The 18,948-nt window shown below is 41.2% G+C and overlaps 1 protein-coding gene across 4 annotated transcripts in view; it reads right to left on the bottom strand.

The window, feature by feature from the left end:
* Positions 1 to 7,686: 7,686 nt before the first annotated feature.
* PDE4A (phosphodiesterase 4A) overlaps positions 7,687 to 18,948 on the bottom strand; it is a 1,076,361-nt gene continuing 1,065,099 nt past the window's right edge. For all 4 annotated transcript variants that reach the window (XM_075346506.1, XM_075346505.1, XM_075346508.1 and 1 more), the window contains 3 exons: positions 17,981 to 18,103; positions 17,593 to 17,775; positions 7,687 to 14,212 (listed from right to left, as the gene is read on the bottom strand). In XM_075346506.1, the coding sequence (XP_075202621.1) occupies positions 13,823 to 14,212; positions 17,593 to 17,775; positions 17,981 to 18,103 (696 nt within the window). In that variant the 3' untranslated portion in view covers positions 7,687 to 13,822. The remainder of the gene's footprint in view (positions 14,213 to 17,592; positions 17,776 to 17,980; positions 18,104 to 18,948) is intronic.

Genomic DNA, 18,948 nt, shown 5'->3' with positions numbered 1-18,948 from the left:
AAGTAAGTTGCAACGCAGGATAGTTCAGATGGTGGATAAGCCACCCCAATCAAGTTCTAAAGAAATTCCAGCTCTCTTGCAGGCTCAGGGTGTATCCATGTTAGCGCAAACTATCTGCCCCCTATTTGAATGTAATTAAACGCTATGGCAGAGACCCAGGAGGACCCCACTGCTTGCACACAGACGTAAAAAAAAAGGTAGACTGCAGTTTGCCAAAATGTACATGAGTAACCAAAATCCTTCTGGGAAAGTGTGTTGTGGACAGATGAGACCAATATAGAGCTTTTTGATAAAGTACATCATTCTACTGTTTACTGAAAACTGAATGAGGCCTACAAGGAGAAGAACACAGCACCTACAGTCAAACATAATGGAGGTCAAAGATGGTTTGGGGGGTTGTTTTGCTGCTTCTGGCACTGGGGGCACTTGATTTTATGCAAGACATCGTGAAATCTAAAGATTAGCAAAGGGTTGCAATGTAGTGCCCAGTGTTAGAAAGCTGGGTTTGTGTCCGACGTCGTGAATCTTCCAGCATGAGAATTACCATAAACATACTTCAAGAAGTACCAGGAATGGCTGGAAACAAAGCGCTGGAGAGTTCTGAAATGGCAGCAATGAGTCCAGATCTAATTCCCATTGAAACCTGTGGAGAGATCTTAAAATTGCTGTTGGGAGAAGAGAAGACGCCGTCAAATATAAGAGACCTGGAGCAGTTTATAAAGAAGAGTCCAAGATTCCAGGTGAGAGGAGTAAGAAGCTCGTGGATGGTTATAGGAAGCGACTGATTGCATTTATTTATTCCAAAGGGAGTGCAACCAACAATTAAGTTGAGTTGAGGGTGCCAACAATTTAATCCTACCCATTTTGGGGGTTTTGTGTCAAATTATGTCCAATTTGCCTTTTTTTTTTCCTTGTGTTTTTTTTGTTGTTCCAATACACAAAGGAAAAACATTTCAAATTGTAATAATTTTCTGGGAGAAAAACTTCATTTTCTGGAACAATTTCAAAGGTGCCTAAACTTTTGGCCATGAATGTATAGATGAGTGGTGGGTAACTAACCAGATTATGAGGGTCTGAGATATAGTTCCATAGCGCTATCACATGAAGCAATCTGTCCTATTATTTGGCATGGACATTTAGAGTAGGTGCGCACGCTGCGTTCTGTCACGTGCAGAACAAAACGCACCCTCTGGCAGACTGGACAACTGTAAACACTGCATTTGTCGAAAAAAAAAATGCATCCAGAACGCATGCGTTTTGCATGCGTATTTTTGACAGGTAATTCAGCTCTGCTACATGCCCGCTGACAGCAGACAGCGCGATGAGAATGAACTCTGATGAACTTCACCCGACTTCATTGTCATCCCGCGGCTCTGTGTGTCACGTCCTGATTAGCAGTCACCCGTGAAGTACTCACCGGTGACCGCAAATCCCATGAGTGACTGAATGAGCAGCACGATCAGCGGTGCCGTCACTCAGGTTACCCCCACAGCTGGAGTCCTCCACCTGAGAGCGGTAGCCACGGGTAACCTGAGTAATGTCACCGCTGACAGTGCGGCTCACTTCAGTTGCTGCATGGAGCTCACAGCGAGCGGCGGTGTTCTACGGCCGCTCCTGTCAGCTTCATGTAGCAGAACTGAAAGCGTCGGGGGACCTCGTGTGGATTACGATGGACCTGGAGGGCTGTTTGGGGATTTTAATAAAGTGGTGAAAGAGAGTGGGTTTTTTTTTGTCTTTTATTCCAAATAAAGAAAATAAACACACACATCCAAAAAATCCTTTAACTTACAGGTTAATCATGGAAGGTATCTTGGGGAGACACCTGCCATGATTAACCTAGGACTTAGTGGCAGCTATAGGCTGTCATTAACTTCTTATTACCCCGATTGCCACCGCACCAGGGCAATTCGGGATAAGCCGGGTAGAGTCCCGGGACTGTCGCATCTAATGGATGCAGCAATTCCCGGCGACTGTTGGCTGATATTGTTAAGCTGGGGGCTCCCCATAACATGGAGCTTCCCCATCCTGAGAATACCAGCCTTCAGCCGTGTGGCTTTATCTTGGCTAGTATCAAAATTGGGGGGTACCGCACGTCGTTTTTTGCTATTGATTTATTTTACTGCACGATATAGACCAGTCCACCGGTGACTGTGATTGGTTGCAGTGAGACAGCTGTCACTCAGCGTGGGGGGCGTGTCTGACTCCAACCAATCATAGGCGCCGGTGGGCGGGGAAAGCAGGGAATATGAGATGGAATAATGAGGGGGCCGGCGTTTTCAAAAGAGGAAAAGCGTCCGGAGCAGTGTGACAGCTGTGGAGCGCCGCACCGATGATCGGTGAGTATGAGAGAGGGGGAGAGCCAGACAGAGCGACCAACAAACAGAGAGACTGACCGAGAGAGAGAGAGGTTGACCAACATTGACAGAGAGAGACTGAAAGACCTGTGTTTTGTTTGTCAAAAAAGCATGCGGAACGCAGCAAAAATGCAGTCCAAGTGCATTTTGGTTGCGTTTTGACCCACATCATTGATTTCAATGGGTAGAGAACGCAGCTACAATGCACAAAAGAAGTGACATGCTTTTTTTTCCGCAGCGATTTTTGGCATCCAAAACTCTGCGTTTAAAAACGCAGCGTGCACATTGAATTTTCAGACTTCTCAGACTTTGCTGTGGAAGCAGAACGCATGCAATTTGGCACTGAAGCGCTGCAGTTGAAAACGCAGCGTTAACGCGGGGAAAAAAACGCAACGTGCGCACACAGCATTAGGCACACGTGCGCAATCACTTTCCATATAAATCTATATGTGATATGGAAACAGCTGAGCAAGATGTTTTTCCATTTTCCGAGTTATCGCTAACCTTACCTTCTAACAAAGTAAATATTCAGTTTGCAGCCATGTATCCAAATATTTTGGCCAGCGCGTTTGACCTCTGTCTTTCCTAGCTTTGGTCGTTTTATTGTGCCTAAAATTTATAGTGAAGAATATCCTTTTCAAGGTCGTTGGAATAGGTAGGTCCAGGAGGTCATATGGGAAAAACCTATGGGACCCTTTACATTATTTTTTTTCAGTCATTGTATATGTATTATGTGAAGTTTGCATGCATGCATGTATTACAATACACTGCAAGCTGCTCATAGCCATTTAGGGGGATAACTGGCTCAGATGTGGGTTTAGAAGGAAAGAGAATAAGATTAAATCTGCTGTAATTGAATTAAATTGTAAGTATAAGCACATATGCGTTCAGAAGAGAAAACAGCAGGTGTCTTCACTGGGCTGAAGTACTGTCTGTATTGAGACTGAACAGAATCAAGCAGCTTGTAGTGAATTGTGATACATGCAGGCTGCAGCAGAGAAAGTGTTAACTTTTTAATAAAAAAAAAAAAAGAATTGCCTGTTTTTGTGCATTTTATGAATTGTATATTTCTGCAAAGGAGTCCATAGCCTTTCAGCCCCACCGGCTGCATTAATACCGTAGTCAGAGCGGCCTGATGAGTTGTGGCTGTTGATGCTGCCAGGTATTCATATACCGGGCACACAGCGCTCATCATCATGGGCACCATGCTCCTCACAATCCTTGTTCTGTCTATTTCAGAAGCGATTTCCCAGCACTTTTTTTTCCACAGACGCTGGGAAGAGAGAACAAGAACAGAGAAACTCGCACGTAAATGCCATCAGCAAACATCCTGCCCTAGCAGAGGGATGATGCCACTCTGATTTTTCCACAGTTTGCCATTTTACATTGGAAGCTGCAGACGTAAAATAATTTGCAACGCTCCTGTGGAATAGAGGACTAAATACAAAAACACACAAAAAGGAGGTGTAAAAGTCCTAACCGGACACCATTTATCAGTTTGGCCATTGCTATATCCATGTTTTTGATTCCTTGATTTTTCACTTAATTCATCACCCCTGAAGCTGAAAAGACCGCCTGTCTCATGGCAATCAATGACCATTGTATTTTTTTTAATCGTCCTAAAGCAGCAAATTGCAAAAGAAGCACTTGGCATCTGGTTGTGCCGGAAGAAGTCAATAGAGCAAAAGCCCGGGGTCAAAAAGCTTTTTTTTTGTAAGCGATGCTACGTATTATTTCTAGGATTAGGGTCTCATTGCCATGTTGTGTCACTAAGGGGCACTTTGCACACTACGACATCACAGCTGCGATGTCGAAGGGGTCAAATCGAATGTGACGCACATTCAGCGTCGCTGTTGATATCGTAGTGTGTAAATCCTTTTTGATACAATTAACGACCGCAAAAGCGTTGTAATCGTATCATCGGTGTAGGGTCCGACATTTTCATAATTTCGCTGCTGCGATGGTACGATGTTGTTACTCATTCCTGCGGCAGTACACATCGCTGTGTGAGAAGCTGCTGGAGCGAGAAACATCTACCTGTGTCACCACGGCTCACGCCGGCTATGCGGAAGCAAGGAGGTGGGCGGGATGTTTACGTCCCGCTCATCTCCACTTCTATTGGTCGCCTGCCGTGTGTGGTCACTGTGACGCCGCACGAACCGCCCCCCTTAGGAAGGAGGCAGTTCGCCGGCCAGAGCGACGTCGCAGGGCAGGTAAGTGCATGTGAAGCTGCCGTAGCGATAATGTACGCTACGGAAGATATCACAAGATATTGCTGCTGCGACGGGAACTATCACGCTAGGCATCGCAAGCATCGTCTGTCGATCTCGTAGTGTGCAACGTACCCATAACTCTAGGCCACAAAGTACTAAAAGTACAAACTGATAAGTAATAAAATGAACAGGTCCATCCATCAACAGGAAATTGTTGAAGGTCTTCAGTCCAAATTTCTTTGCATTGGCAGCAGAGAGTGAAATAAGAAGATGCTGGATTTTCCAATTACCCATAGAGGAGAACTACAATTGGAAGACTCCAAACAAAAATGAATTGCATCTGACCTTGGAGAGGCCATTAATATGTCAAATAGTAATGCAAATGTATGGGAAAAATGCTAAAGTATACAGAAGTCCTATAAATATATACCCAAGAAAAAAAAAACCCCCGAAACGTGTGTGTGTGTGTGTGTGTGTGTGTATAATTTTATATTATATATATATATATATATATACACATATATACACATATATACACATACATGCACACATACATACATACATCTCTCTATCTCTATCTATCTATACACACATATATACATATATAATATACATATATAATATACATACACACACACAGTGCCTTGCGAAAGTATTCGACCCCCTTGAATTTTTCAACCTTTTCCCACATTTCAGGCTTCAAACATAAAGATAACATTTTTAATGTTCTGGTGAAGAATCAACAACAAGTGGGACACAATTGTGAAGGTGCTCGAGATTTATTGCTTATTTTAATTTTTTTTAAAAAAAAAATAAACTGAAAATTGGGGTGTGCAATATTATTCATCCCCTTTACTTTCAGTGTAGCAAACTCACTCCAGAAGTTCATTGACGATCTCTGAATGATCCAATGTTGTCCTAAATGACTGATGATGATAAATATAATCCCCTGTGTGTAATCAAGTCTCTGTATAAATGCTCCTGCTCTATGATAGTCTCAGTGTTCTGTTTAAAGCGCAGAGAGCATCATGAAGACCAAGGAACACAACAGACAGGTCCGTGATACTGTTGTGGAGAAGTTTAAACCCGGATTTGGTTACAAAAAGATTTCCAAAACTTTAAACATCCCAAGGAGCACTGTGCAAGCGATCATATTGAAATGGAAGGAGTATCATACCACTGCAAATCTACCAAGACCCGGCCGTCCAGCCAAACTTTCATCTCAAACAAGGAGAAGACTGATCAGAGATGCAGCCAAGAGGCCCATGATCACTCTGGATGAACTGCAGAGATCTAGAGCTGAGTGGGAGAGTCTGTCCATAGGACAACAATCAGTCGTACATTGCACAAATCTGGCCTTTATGGAAGAGTGGCAAGGAGAAAGCCATTGCTCAAAGATATCCATAAAAAGTGGCGTTTACAGTTTGCCACAAGCCTCCTGGGAGATACACCAAACATGTGGAAGAAGGTGCTCTGGTCAGATGAAACCAAAATCGAACTATTTGGGCACAATGCCAAATGATATGTTTGGCGTAAAAGCAACACAGCTCATCACCCAGAACACACCATCCCCACTGTCAAACATGGTGGTGGCAGCATCATGGTTTGGGCCTGCTTTGCTTCAGCAGGGTCAGGGAAGATGGTTAAAATTGATGGGAAGATGGATGGAGCCAAATACAGGACCATTCTTGAAGAAAACCTGTTGGAGTCTGCAAAAGACCTGAGACTGGGACGGAGATTTGTCTTCCAACAAGACAATGATCCCAAACAAAGCAAAATCTACAATGAAATGGTTCACAAATAAACTTATCCAGGTGTTAGAATGGCCAAGTCACAGTCCAGACCTGAATCCAATCGAGAATCTGTGAACAGCAGTTTTCAGCACTTTCCACAAACGCTCTCCATGCAACCTCACTCAGCTCCAGCTGTTTGCAAAGGAAGAATGGGCAAGAATTTCAGTCTCTCGATGTGCAAAACTGATAGAGGCATACCCCAAGCGACTGCAGCTGTAATCGCAGCAAAAGGGGGCGCTACAAAGTATTAACTTACAGGGGATGAATAATATTGCATGCCCCAATTCAGTTATTTTTTTAAAAAGCTTAAAATAAGCAATACATTTAATTTACCTTCACAATTGTGTCCACTTGTTGTTGATTCTTCACCAGAACATTAACATTTTTATTTTTATGTTTAAAGCCTGAAATGTGGGAAAAGGTGGAAAAATTCAAGGAAGCCAAATACTTTCGCAAGGCTGTGTGTGTGTGTGTGTGTGTGTGTAATATATATATATGTATGTGGGTATAAAATGTATATTTATAGTGTATGTATTATATACCAACTAGATATTAATAAAATTTATTTATGTAATAAAAAAATGAAACAAAAATGGGCTCTGTGTGAACATTTTACTCCCTGTTTTTTGATAAAGTGAAGGTTAAAAAATAAAAAAAATGGGGTCAGGGTGAATATTTTACTTCCCATTTTTGATACAGTGAAAATTTATAATAAAAACTGGGTCAGGTTAAACATTTTACTCCCCATTTTTGATGCAGTAAAAGTTATAAAAAAATGGGGTCAGGTTGGTTTTTTTTTTTTTTTTTTAAAAAATGTAAAAAGGGCCACAGTGAATATTTTACTCCCTGTTTTTGATACAGTTGCACTAATCTGACATTATACAAGATGATTCATTACCTATGATAGCTCCTCTGTGTTCCCCCTCATTTTTGTCTTCACCCCAGACCACATTTATTTATTTTTATTTTAATAAATAAAAATTTATTTTCTAATTGATATTTAATAAAAATTACCTATTTATGTATATATTTTTATTTATATATAATTTTATACAGTTTTGTGGACTCTGTAACTCCATGTATTTATAGGTTTATTTACCGATGAATGGATGTCGTGATATTATTAGATCTTTGCTGATACCCAAGCTCATCTTTAAAACTCTGGGTCCCAATGCACAATTCGGAATAGCGCCTCCCTCACCTATCGTATGTGACAGACGAGCCCCTAAGGCACCAGGCTGGGGCGCATTGTTAAACCTCTGCACCCCCTATAGCTACAGTCCAAGGCACAGACTTCTCGGGAATAGACAGAGACTCGAGCTGTGGTTTATGATTCAGTTCAGAAGCTGTAATTCATGATTTGGTAAGGTACAGAGGACAGTGCAATGTGATACAACAATTTCAGAAATAACGACTCTACAATTCTCAATTTTGTCTATATTACACCATATAAATATACATAGAATGCAGCTATGTGTCTCACCAGGAGCATTGACAGTATCAGCACCTCTCAAATGTGAGGCGCCCACCCATAGAAGAAATGTACAATCTTAACATTACATATGTACAAAAATTTCATTATATTTCCATTTTTTTTTTTTTTAATATTTTGTTCATTAATTTTAAACCACTCGCAAAAACGGAATAAAAAAAAAAACTGTACAAGAACCATTAAAGGATTCAATTGAGGCTTAACCCCTCCGCTGCCAGATGTAGGAGATGGAAGCTCCGCTCCTTCCTTCCAGGAGAGCAGAGGGGAAACTCTACACAGCCCCAAGGAGACCTTTCCACAACGCACCGTTGTACAGTCCCTCTGGGGCTGAAAGAGTTAGTTAATAAGTGATGGCTAAAATAGAAAAAAAACAAATTGCTACAGTACTGTGTACAGAAATGGCATTTCATCGTAATATATATTTTTTTTTATCAATGTTTGTCTTTCATCCTAACAAATACAAATTGTCAACGCTCTTCATATCCCACACTGGAGGGTGAGGAGATGTTGCAGCCCCCTCACTGGTGATGGAAGTCACCTAATTGCTTCAAATATTACACATCAATGACCCATAAAAGGACAAAGAAAGGTAAAACACATAAGAAAAAACAAAAACGAAACAATCAACCCTACAAGAAGTTTGGGGATTTTGGTAATAATTGTTTATCTGCAGCAACATTTTAAATTTTAAATCCTATAAGGATGAAATGACAGACGAGAGACAGTGGCAAATGCTCAGCAGCTTAAGAGGCCAACAAGCTACCTGTTCAAGACTGATACATGGTCAGTCAGCTGAATATCAAGTGGTGGAACCGCCATGGGTACGACACAAGCCCCAATCCAAGGTCAAGTTGACTATTCAACTCTATAATGCATTTTTTCTTCTTTGTTTACACTTTCAAACATAATATTAAACACCAAATGCTTAGAGTGGGGTTACAACGTAAAGTAATAGATTTATATAATGTCACACAGCAGCATCTAATAATGCTTATAGTTAAAACACTGCATCACACTGATTTACTGGTGAGATGCAATGTCCTTAGCAAAATCAGACAATACGGTCCAAAAGAATAGTCTTGTTAGATGTAATTTTGAAGGCTTTTGTAACTCAACAATCATAATTCTTTTTAGAAGTGACCAACCGTAAAACTATGTTCAGCTTTTAATACAAAAGAATGGATATATCCATCCTTCACTGATTAATTAATGAGTAAGACGTGAAAATATGGTCGCCCGCTATAAACTATGCCTTATTTGTGATGCTTCCCTGGTGTCTCCCAGTATTAATAAGGGCCTTGCTCTATTTAGACACCTTGACATAATTCATCAATTGGCGCCAGAAGGTTACTGGGACCTTCTTTGTTTATCACGCAGGAAGAACCTGGTGAATGTAAAGATGAACATGAAAATTCCAGCTGGCTAGGAAAACAAAAGACAGGAATATGGCGGACATTGTGCCACATTCACATATTTATATAAAGTGATGATCATGAGGGCATAGTTTTGTTTTTTTTTTTTTCCTTTACTTACTATTAACTAAGTACATTAAAAAACAAAAAGAATTGACATACTTTTCAAAGAGTCTGCCATGGCAGCTAACGGGATAATAAGTTACATTCATCTGCCAAGTGAATAGAGATCAGAGTTATAGCATATAAATAATGTGAGTACATTTTTGAAACTTCTCCCAGAACTTTCCCAATGTGTATCTTGGGACTTTTTTGGGACAAAAGTTTTGATAATCTTTTAACCCGTAAGTGTTGCAATTAGGTCATCCGCTGCGGATTCAGGCTTGGACTACCAACAGTGCCAAAGGGCAAATATTCCACACACACAGTTTATGTACGATGCCCTTTAAAAAAAGTTTAGCGACAGATGTCAATGCTTTGTCGTACAACTAAACTAACTACCCCAAATATAGGGGGATGAAAGATCTATCCATGGTGTACCTTCTGAGCATTAGGTAGATGAATGGAGTAATCACAGATTGGGGGGGATCTTTATATCACTTAGCCCTTTCAGACATTGCTGGACTCTGTCTCAATTGGCTTTTTTTTTGTTTGTTTTTTACTAAAAATACAAAACAGCCCATGAAATATTATAATCTAATACATTAATATCCACACATGAAAAAGCTAAAAATTCTCTTGTTACCTGCTGACATAACCTGGGGTCAACTATATTCTGAATGATCGACAGTAAAACACTTAGTAATATACTAGGTCGACTCAAACATTTAGGACAACGTTTACAGGCGTGCAAATTCCAGGACATGGTAGCGCACAGTCATACATATACAAAGTCATTTTAGTGCCCGTACGCTCATTTGGAATGAAATGAAAGACGAGCACAGGGACGGTGAAGACACCAGACAACATGAGGCGGTGGACAGGTCATCCATGACGGTGAATGGCTGATCTATTCCTCGATACAGGTCAGTGTCACAAGGAAAGGCTGCAGTGTAGAACTTATAGAAAGAGGACATAAAGTGCAAAACTTAGATCTTTCATAGATAGAAACTTAACGCAAGGCAATGTGGCCCATCTCCGAGACCTTGGTGGTCTTGAACCCAAAAAACTGGCTTAAGTGCATTGCTATAGGGAACCTAGCAACAGCCACAGGCAACATGATTCCGGTACTGGCTGTTGAGTTGGCCAGATGACTAGTCCAAGGTTGGTCCCTGGTGGCTTCTTCCAGTCTATACACTCCCAGAAAGAAAGATTTGTCGGTCTATGGAGAGACCTCTCTATGAGCATGGGGCAGGAAGAAACCGTCGAAGACCTTCCTCTGTCTAGTCATTTTCGAGGCATGGTTCTCAGCCAACTTTTCCAAGTAGGTTTGGTAAATGGCGCTGTGTTTTAGAGTAAAACTTAATGCCGCCAGTGTCTAATTGGTGCTGCCCATGGATCAGGCAGCATGAATCTATTGTCAGTTCCTCTTAAAATAAAATGAGTGGACATTCATATGATCCCTGCCAGCTGTCTACTCTCAGAATAACAACATTCACAAAGTTCTCATTTCCGCAGTCGTACAACCACATTACCCGACACTTGGGGCACGCGGAGCGTCCTCCGTAGGCTCAGTCCCTATGTACAATGCTCTGTAATTATATTCTTTGGAAGGATGAAAGCCACACAAAAAGTAAAGCATAAAACACACAGTGATGTGCCAAATAGTAACATAAAAAAAGGAAGCTTTTTGTAAATTATTTTTTTTTTGCTCAACTCTTCACTCTTTTGCCCCCGGACAGCCCTTTCACATAAAATAAACACAGAACGAATGATTTGTGAGATTATGGCAAATAAATTTTGGCTTAAGGCAGATGGAGCGATAAATACAATAGATATATATATTCGGTCTGTAAGCTGCTTCTCAAGAGGGTAAATATCCGAATAAGTAATTGAAAAAGGGGGGGGGGGTCAACTTGGCTTAACCATTATTTAGGAAAATATTCACCATGACAACTGGGGGACAGGGCAAATCAGATCTCCAATCTGAAGATACCCAGGCTGTTGGCTCAAAGATGGGGGTGGGGCCGACTTCTGCCAACACAGGAGAACTCGTCCTGCCGAGAGCTCCTATGTCCTCTATGAGAGAGCCAATGCCATCCGGTCATTCCCGGAATCTCCTGAAACCACACATGTCAAATCCTTATCCCTATCCCCCATACTGTCTGTTGAGGTCCCGATATCGGTGGAGACCGATGAACATTAGGTTGATGTAAAAGATGGTTCTAAAACTGAGTAACATGAGAGTAATGTCAGCTTTCTAGTCATTGGATTGACAATTACGGGGCTTAAAAAATAAAGCTGCCACCGAATCACATCAGCTTGGAATCTATAGAGACGTAATAGGGACAATTGTTGGTCATAGCCAATATTGTTCAATTCTAAGACTTCCAATAAGGTCTAACTCTACACCTATTATCAATATATTTTAGTTCCTTTGGCTTAGTCCAGTACAGAGCCCAAAGTTTAAAAAAAGAAGGTCTAGAGAGTACAAAAACACTATAGCAAAGGGTTAAGAGAATGGCCTTATCTGATAGCCTAAGCTACTCCCGAAAGGAAAGTCTGAGGTCGGGGTCACACTTGCAAGTGACTCGCGTGAGAATTGAGTAGCATAACCCGCCAAGGCTTGCCGCTCTCCGGACAGGAGAGAATTATATGCAGATGCACGCCCCGGTCTGGAAAGCGGCAGGCCATGCAGGGTGATGCGACTCGATACTCACCAGTCTGACACCGGCCATAAGGGCAGACTCTCTACGCACACAGATGGCAGCAGACAGATGCTCGGGTCTGCAACCTGAGAGTTAACAGAAAGCCAGCAGAGTGTATAACCGCATTAACTCTCCTCTATCTTGGCAGAGGAAAATCACGACTTTCTACGAAATAATTTCTAGTGATATTACCTATGGTAGTAAAGATTTGGGACGACAAAAACAAATTTCGGAAAAATCATTCTTTCATAGACGCAGCTTACAGATTTGCAAGAATTTTGGCAACGTAAACAAATACAAGAAATATAAAAAAAAAGAAAAAAAAAAAAAAAAAACCCCACGATACAACATAAAAAAATGTAAAAAAAACAAACAAACTGCTGGTGGAAAGTCAACAGGTTATATCCCACAGACACTTTTGCAGCTTGCAGTCTCCAAATAAAAAAAAACCGAGTGTATTGCCAGTACGTGCAAATAAACAAAAAAGTACGCTTGAGGAAGACTTTCAGCCAAGCTGCAAGAGGCTTTTACATCATTGACAATCATTCTGTTCCCCGTCTATTAGTCCTTTTTATTTTACTTTTTTCATTTTCTGCTCACTCTGCACCCTCCTATAAATCTATGGCGTCGACGTGAATCTCATGAGAGAAGGCGATCGATAAATTATAAGCATTTATAAAATATATATTATATATATATAGATATATCTATGTTACGAGAGTAAAGAGGATAGATTTAAATAAAATATTACTATTTTTTTTACATTTTTTTTTATATATTTTATAAAAAAAAAAAATAAAATTAAAAAAACAAAAAAAAATGTGTCTGTTGGAGGCTAAAGGATTTCCACATTCAGTTACAGTTTGGCTACCAAACAGAGGGTGACAGATCATCTCCTTCCACCTTTTCGGGAGAATCTAAGCACCGTGTTACGCATTTTGTATATGTCGCGAGGACCTTGGACTCTTGTAGCTCCGCTCCTGTTCAAGGCTTTGCCAATGAAGCGCCAATTTTGCCACACAGACACAGAAATTACACATACATAAAAGGCACACCCCTTCCACAGTCCTTGTGTTTCCTACTTCACCCCTGCAAATTAAAAAAAAAAAAAAATACACATATAAAAAACAAAAAAAAACAAAACATTATAATCCACAGGAGTGACCCCAGCTTGGCCGAGTGAGTAGGATTTTCTTTTGTAGTCGTAAAAAGCAGAAAAAAAAAATAGAATAAAAATAAATGACAACATTCCACTGTATAAAATTAAAGAAAAATTACTTATATTTTTTTTTTTGTTTTTTTTCGGTTTAGTTCTCAAATGGGTTTTTTTTCTTTTTTTCCCAGAAAAAAAAATGGCTTATCTCTGCATGCGCAAATATATAGAAATAAAAACTTGTTTTTTTCCTTGTTGCATCCGTTCGAAAAAAAAGGGAAAGAATTTTTTTTTAAAGGAATAAAAAGTATTGAAAATAAAAATAAGTTACAGTTTTTGTTTTTTTTCTTTGTAGAGTGTGTTGTAACTTTCTTATGGCAACAAACTCCTATTCTGTGCAAAGTATCTGAATCTACAGTAATTGTGTTTGTTCCCCTTGAGAGTACAAAAAAAGTACAACTAAAAAAAAAAAGATAAAAGAAAAAAAAAAAAGCAAAAAAATAAATAAATATGAAATTGGAAATAAACCACATTTTGATCTCCGTGTAAAATTGTTATTTGTGTTATTAAGTTACGTCTTATTAAGTGTCAATAAGGTTCAGGACTCCACCGGAGATGTGTTTTCCGAGGAGTCGTCAGTCTGTTCTACTGCTCCTTCTTGTGTCGTCGTGTCCTCCTCGATTTCTGGATGGTGCTCCAAGATGTCTGGGGTTTGTAGAGGACACTCTTCTTCCTCGACACCGCTATTTCTGTCCTTGTCAGATTCTTCTGCTTCCTCCTCCAACGTCAGCTCAAACTGGAACTTATCGATGCAAGATTCTTCATCTTTATCCTGGTCATCTGGTGGTGGAGATGGACTCTGGGGGATCATGCCCTGGTACCAATCCCTGTTGTCCTCCAACGTGTCCAGGATATCCTGTGCGTCCGGGTGTACAAGATCCGCCCACGTTTCCCACAGGGGGTGGACAATATAATCAATGAAGCCAACCTAAAAATGAACAGAAATCCATTACATTATTGCCAAATCAAGAGTATCGGTAAAACTTCTCCCTCAACTGGAGAAGGATTCTTCTTGATATGCACAAATAGATATTGGCGGCAACATGAAGAGCCTCCCCAACTGAAAAACTCGTAGCTCATTAGCTCCATCTACTGTAAAACCATTCAGATAATTAGTGAGCAATGTTGTATGATTGGCCAATTTGAAGATGGCCAACCAATTTCTCAAAAAAACAGGATAGTCACACAATCTGTTAAGATGGTCACCTAATTTTGGGCAGCAACCGAAGATGGGTGCAAATGAAACCTCAACAATCCCTTCCTTGGTGCCTTCACATCAAACAGCCAATTCGCGGTTACCCTCGTGTACTATAGTCATGTTGGCGGATCCAGTCAATACTGATGGCATCTATTGAAACAAATGTGTATGGTGGATACCTTGACTCTCCTTGACTTTAAACTTGAGTTGGATGGGTTACATCCCTTCAGGAGAAGGGCGTTATCAGGATTGGTCTCCAACTCATTCCTCTATTGAAACATGTCCTTTTAGTAGAGGCCATGGTTCTAGAGTCCAACCTACTACCTAGTCATTCATGACCTAATGTAACCATTTATGGGGTGAGAAAATGAGGATAATCCATAAACCTATGAGTAATCTATATCGTAAAGTTATTACTCAAGCAATAGAGGGTTTCAAATGAAATCCAATGGTCTCCTAAATTACCTCCGAATTAAAAATAGACAAATTTAGTAAAAAAAATTTTTTTAAAAATTACCTGATTAGACAGGAGCTAAAAACTTTTTATGCCCACTACAAAAATGGATAGATTTAGTACCAAAATTATAAATTGACTTATGACAAATTTATCAACAATGTAGGACCATAGAATTCCCTATATTTATACTGACAGGGGTCAGATATATGAGACTATATATCCTACTATCATTGATAGACCATGTGCAGCAGCACATCATACAAAAATGGAACTGCCGGTTGGTACCAACTGCCATATCCATCACCTAAGGTTAAAGAGCACGCTGCCGTGAACAAAAGGATCAGTGAGGGATGCCTCGATAGCGATTTATTGTTCTACGTGCTTTGGAGAAGAATCTCTTTTTTCAGAAAAAAAAAATATAAGATTTTTTTTCCTGAAGAAGGAGATTCTTGTCTGAAACATGTAGGATAATAAATCACTTTCCAGAGATGTCGGACTGATCCTTTTCTACACATCAGCGCAGGTTTTTAACCCTTTCATCTGCAGTTTGTGACATTCTCCCATGAGGAATACAACAGCTGTTACTTGCATACTGGTTTTAGTGGTTGTGATCGATGCACAACCCCTCCAGGTGAGCATTTCCACGTTTTGTCCTTCTCCAACATATAAGGATAAGATCCTATTTGCGCCATTTTTCTTTCTAGTTCCTTCAATATCCACCACCAGGATATTGTACAATGACCCTTTTTCATACTGTGATTATGGTCTCTCCTGATGATCCCGAGAGGAAGAAATGCGTCTGGAGGCAAATGGGGCAAATATAGGGCCTACTCACATTAGGGTCTGATGTGGACTGCCCTTGTCTGGGCGAGTGCTTTAGGATAAGTAGGGTCTTTTTATTTAGGCTAGGGCCCTTGAGGTCACTTACTAAGCCCCGCTGATTAGGACGGATGAGGTTTCAGAACTGCCACCGGTCTGAGGTCTGCGTCCCCTGGACATTGATAAATGGGTGATACAGTTCCAACATTGTATGATGTGCTGCTTCACATGGTTTAATCATTGATGGTAGGACATATAGGCTCATATCTGACCACTGTCAGTGATGAATTTTCTCATTGATGATGTCCCCATTGTAGACTAAAAACGAGTTGTCCTAGCTTCTTCTAATTTCACCGTAATGTAAAAGATGACAAACTCAAAAACGTTGGATGAAAAGAAAAAAACCCTTGGCCTCTGCAGTGAATGGCATCATTTTGGAAGATTCTCGTTGCCGACGTCTCAGCTTTGATCCTGTGAGTGATCACATTAGTTCCATGCCAATGCCATATATCACGGGCCGCGTAGTCACGGGGTTAGAACTCCAGCTGGGACTTGGCAATGGACACGGACGTCTGGATCTCGCGCTGTGACTCAGCACACGTACTTGGACAGCGGTACAGAAACGTGACGACAGAGGACATCATGATGCCCATCCAGGCTGTTTCATCTCAGGCCAAAACATCCTGTGAATGTTCTGCTGGCATTGTGATGTGACCCCATGTGAGGACTGGGAGACGATGGCGGTATTATATTATTCAGGAGGTAACCAGTAACGTCCTGGCTGAAAATAGGAGCTCGGCTCTAGGCTGAGGTTTGTGAGCAGGAGACACAGGTAACTAATCATCTGTCCTATGAGAGTTATATACAGTAATTCGGTCTACTCGCTTCCTACATTGTAAATATATGAACCGGGTGATGAAGAAATGGAGGACACGCCGGCTACACAGGTCATCACCCAGCTTTCCTTATGTTCTCTCTATAGCAGTAACATATATAGTGGGTCTGTACCAAAGAGCGGCTAGTGCCTATATGCTGTATTTACATTTCAAGAAGTTAAAATGGTGGCATGAGTAATGAAAATTATGTACCAAAAATATCCCATATCTAGACATCTATTCATCTGTCCATGCATAGCACAACTATCGATCTATAGCATATCTATCTACCCAGCTTATATCTGCCGTTCTCATACTCTATATGCCTATTCATCCATCTATTGCATAAACATACATAAATCTACCTCTTCTTTCATCTACCCATCCATTCATCCATCCTCGTACTCCTCTATCATCCATCTACCTACTCCTACATCCATCCATCCCTCAATACACCTAACATCTTCATCCACCCACTAACCTACCTCTCCATCCATTGACCTACCCTTCACCTATCCCTCTATTTATCCATCCAAGAATCCCTCCATCCATCCACCTACCTCTCCATCCATCTACCACTCCATCCATCCACCTACCTACCGCTCCATCCACCTACCCCTCCATCCATTCACCCACCTATCTACCCCTTCATCCATTCATTCACCTACCTACCTACCCACCCCTCCCCATTCATCCACCTACCTACCTACTCTTCCGTCCACCCACCTATCTACCCCTTCATCAATCCATTCACGTACCTACCCACCCCTCCAACCATCCACCTACCTACCATCTCTCCACCCAGCCACCCATCCACCTATCCCTTCATCCATCCACTCACCCATTCACATATTCCTTCGTCCATCAATTCATCCACCTACCCCTCTATACATCCAACCACCTAACCCCTCCATCCATCTATCCATCAATCCACAAATCTCCCCATCCATCGAGCTCACCTGTGATTTTTCCACAGAGGCCGTGTGCTTGTCACACATGGGACTGATCTCCATCCCCCTTTCTCGCTCTTTGTCTCCTTGTCTGAAGAACTCCTCCAAGATGCGGTCCGTCCACTGACGATACAGCTCAAGTGGTTTGGTAGGGTTGCTGAGGTCGGCACAATGCACCATATTGCGGAGGACCTGCAAACGAGGAAAGAAGCAAAGGGCACATCCCGTTAAGAGTAATATCTGTGGGATAAAAAGCAGTTGAGGCAGCCATTGCCGTACCTCCTGACGCGGTAATGGGAAGGTAGACTGTTTTCATGAGATGTTCTTCCTCTGACCCAGAGAATCATAAAATGCATAAGACCTACATCCCACCCAATATGTCAGCCCTGGCACTCACCTGTATCCGGTCTGTGTAATTATCCAGCAGTAAGACACCAGAACTGGTCACCTTTTTGGTCTCCACCATTGTCTTCAGGTCCGCTAACAAGCTCATGTGTTTGGACATATCTGTTGCAAGGACCTGGGGAAGTAACACAGAAAATGTCACATATATAAACAGAATCGGACCAAAGAAGCAGAAGGCAAAAAACAAAACAAAAACAAAGTCTCAGTGAATGTGAGGAAGAGGAGGCTCTAGAAGATATATGTAGACTTCATTTTCTAGATGATCTCAGCGCATAAAGGAGACCTAAGCTGGCAAGACGTCTCCCCGCTGTTAAAGACATCTCTGCATCAGATATGGAAGGCACCCAAACTGAAGTGTGTGCACCTACTGATCCAGAGGAGGGCGCTGCAGCTGCGAAAGGAATCAATCCACCTGCGAGTGCAAGGATTGACAGAAAACATGGAGGAACTACTGGTATGGAGGGTTCAAAGCCAAGAGCTAAGTGACCAACGTAGAAAGGAGGACGAAAGGTGCTACCGTGAACACGAGCAATATAGAAAAGAAAAAAAATAGTGGAGCAGCACATCGCAATGGAGGCAACAAGAAGCTGAAGAAGGCGAGGAGGGATGGACGGTTTCATCAGTTTCTGCTCAATATGGCTCATTTTACCAAACTATCACCGATTGATGATACGGTCATATCTGAAAGTATCTGACACAGTGGTTCAAGCACATAAGTGGGTACGGAAAGTATTCAGACCCCTTTACATTTTTCACTCTTTGCTTCATTGCAGCCATTTGGTAAATTCAAAAAAAGTTCATTTTTTTCCTCATTAATGTACACTCTGTGCCCCCATCTTGACAGAAAAAAAACAAATGTAGAAATTTTTGCAAATGTAAACAAGAAAAACTGAAATATCACATGGTCATAAGTATTCAGACCCTTTGCTCAGTATTGGGTAGAAGCACCCTCCTTTTGAG

This window comes from Anomaloglossus baeobatrachus, chromosome 4, assembly GCF_048569485.1.
Source record: "Anomaloglossus baeobatrachus isolate aAnoBae1 chromosome 4, aAnoBae1.hap1, whole genome shotgun sequence".
Lineage (NCBI taxonomy): Eukaryota > Metazoa > Chordata > Amphibia > Anura > Aromobatidae > Anomaloglossus > Anomaloglossus baeobatrachus.
The sequence above is the reverse complement of the archived record's forward strand: the minus strand, read 5'-3'. Positions and strand labels throughout refer to the sequence as shown.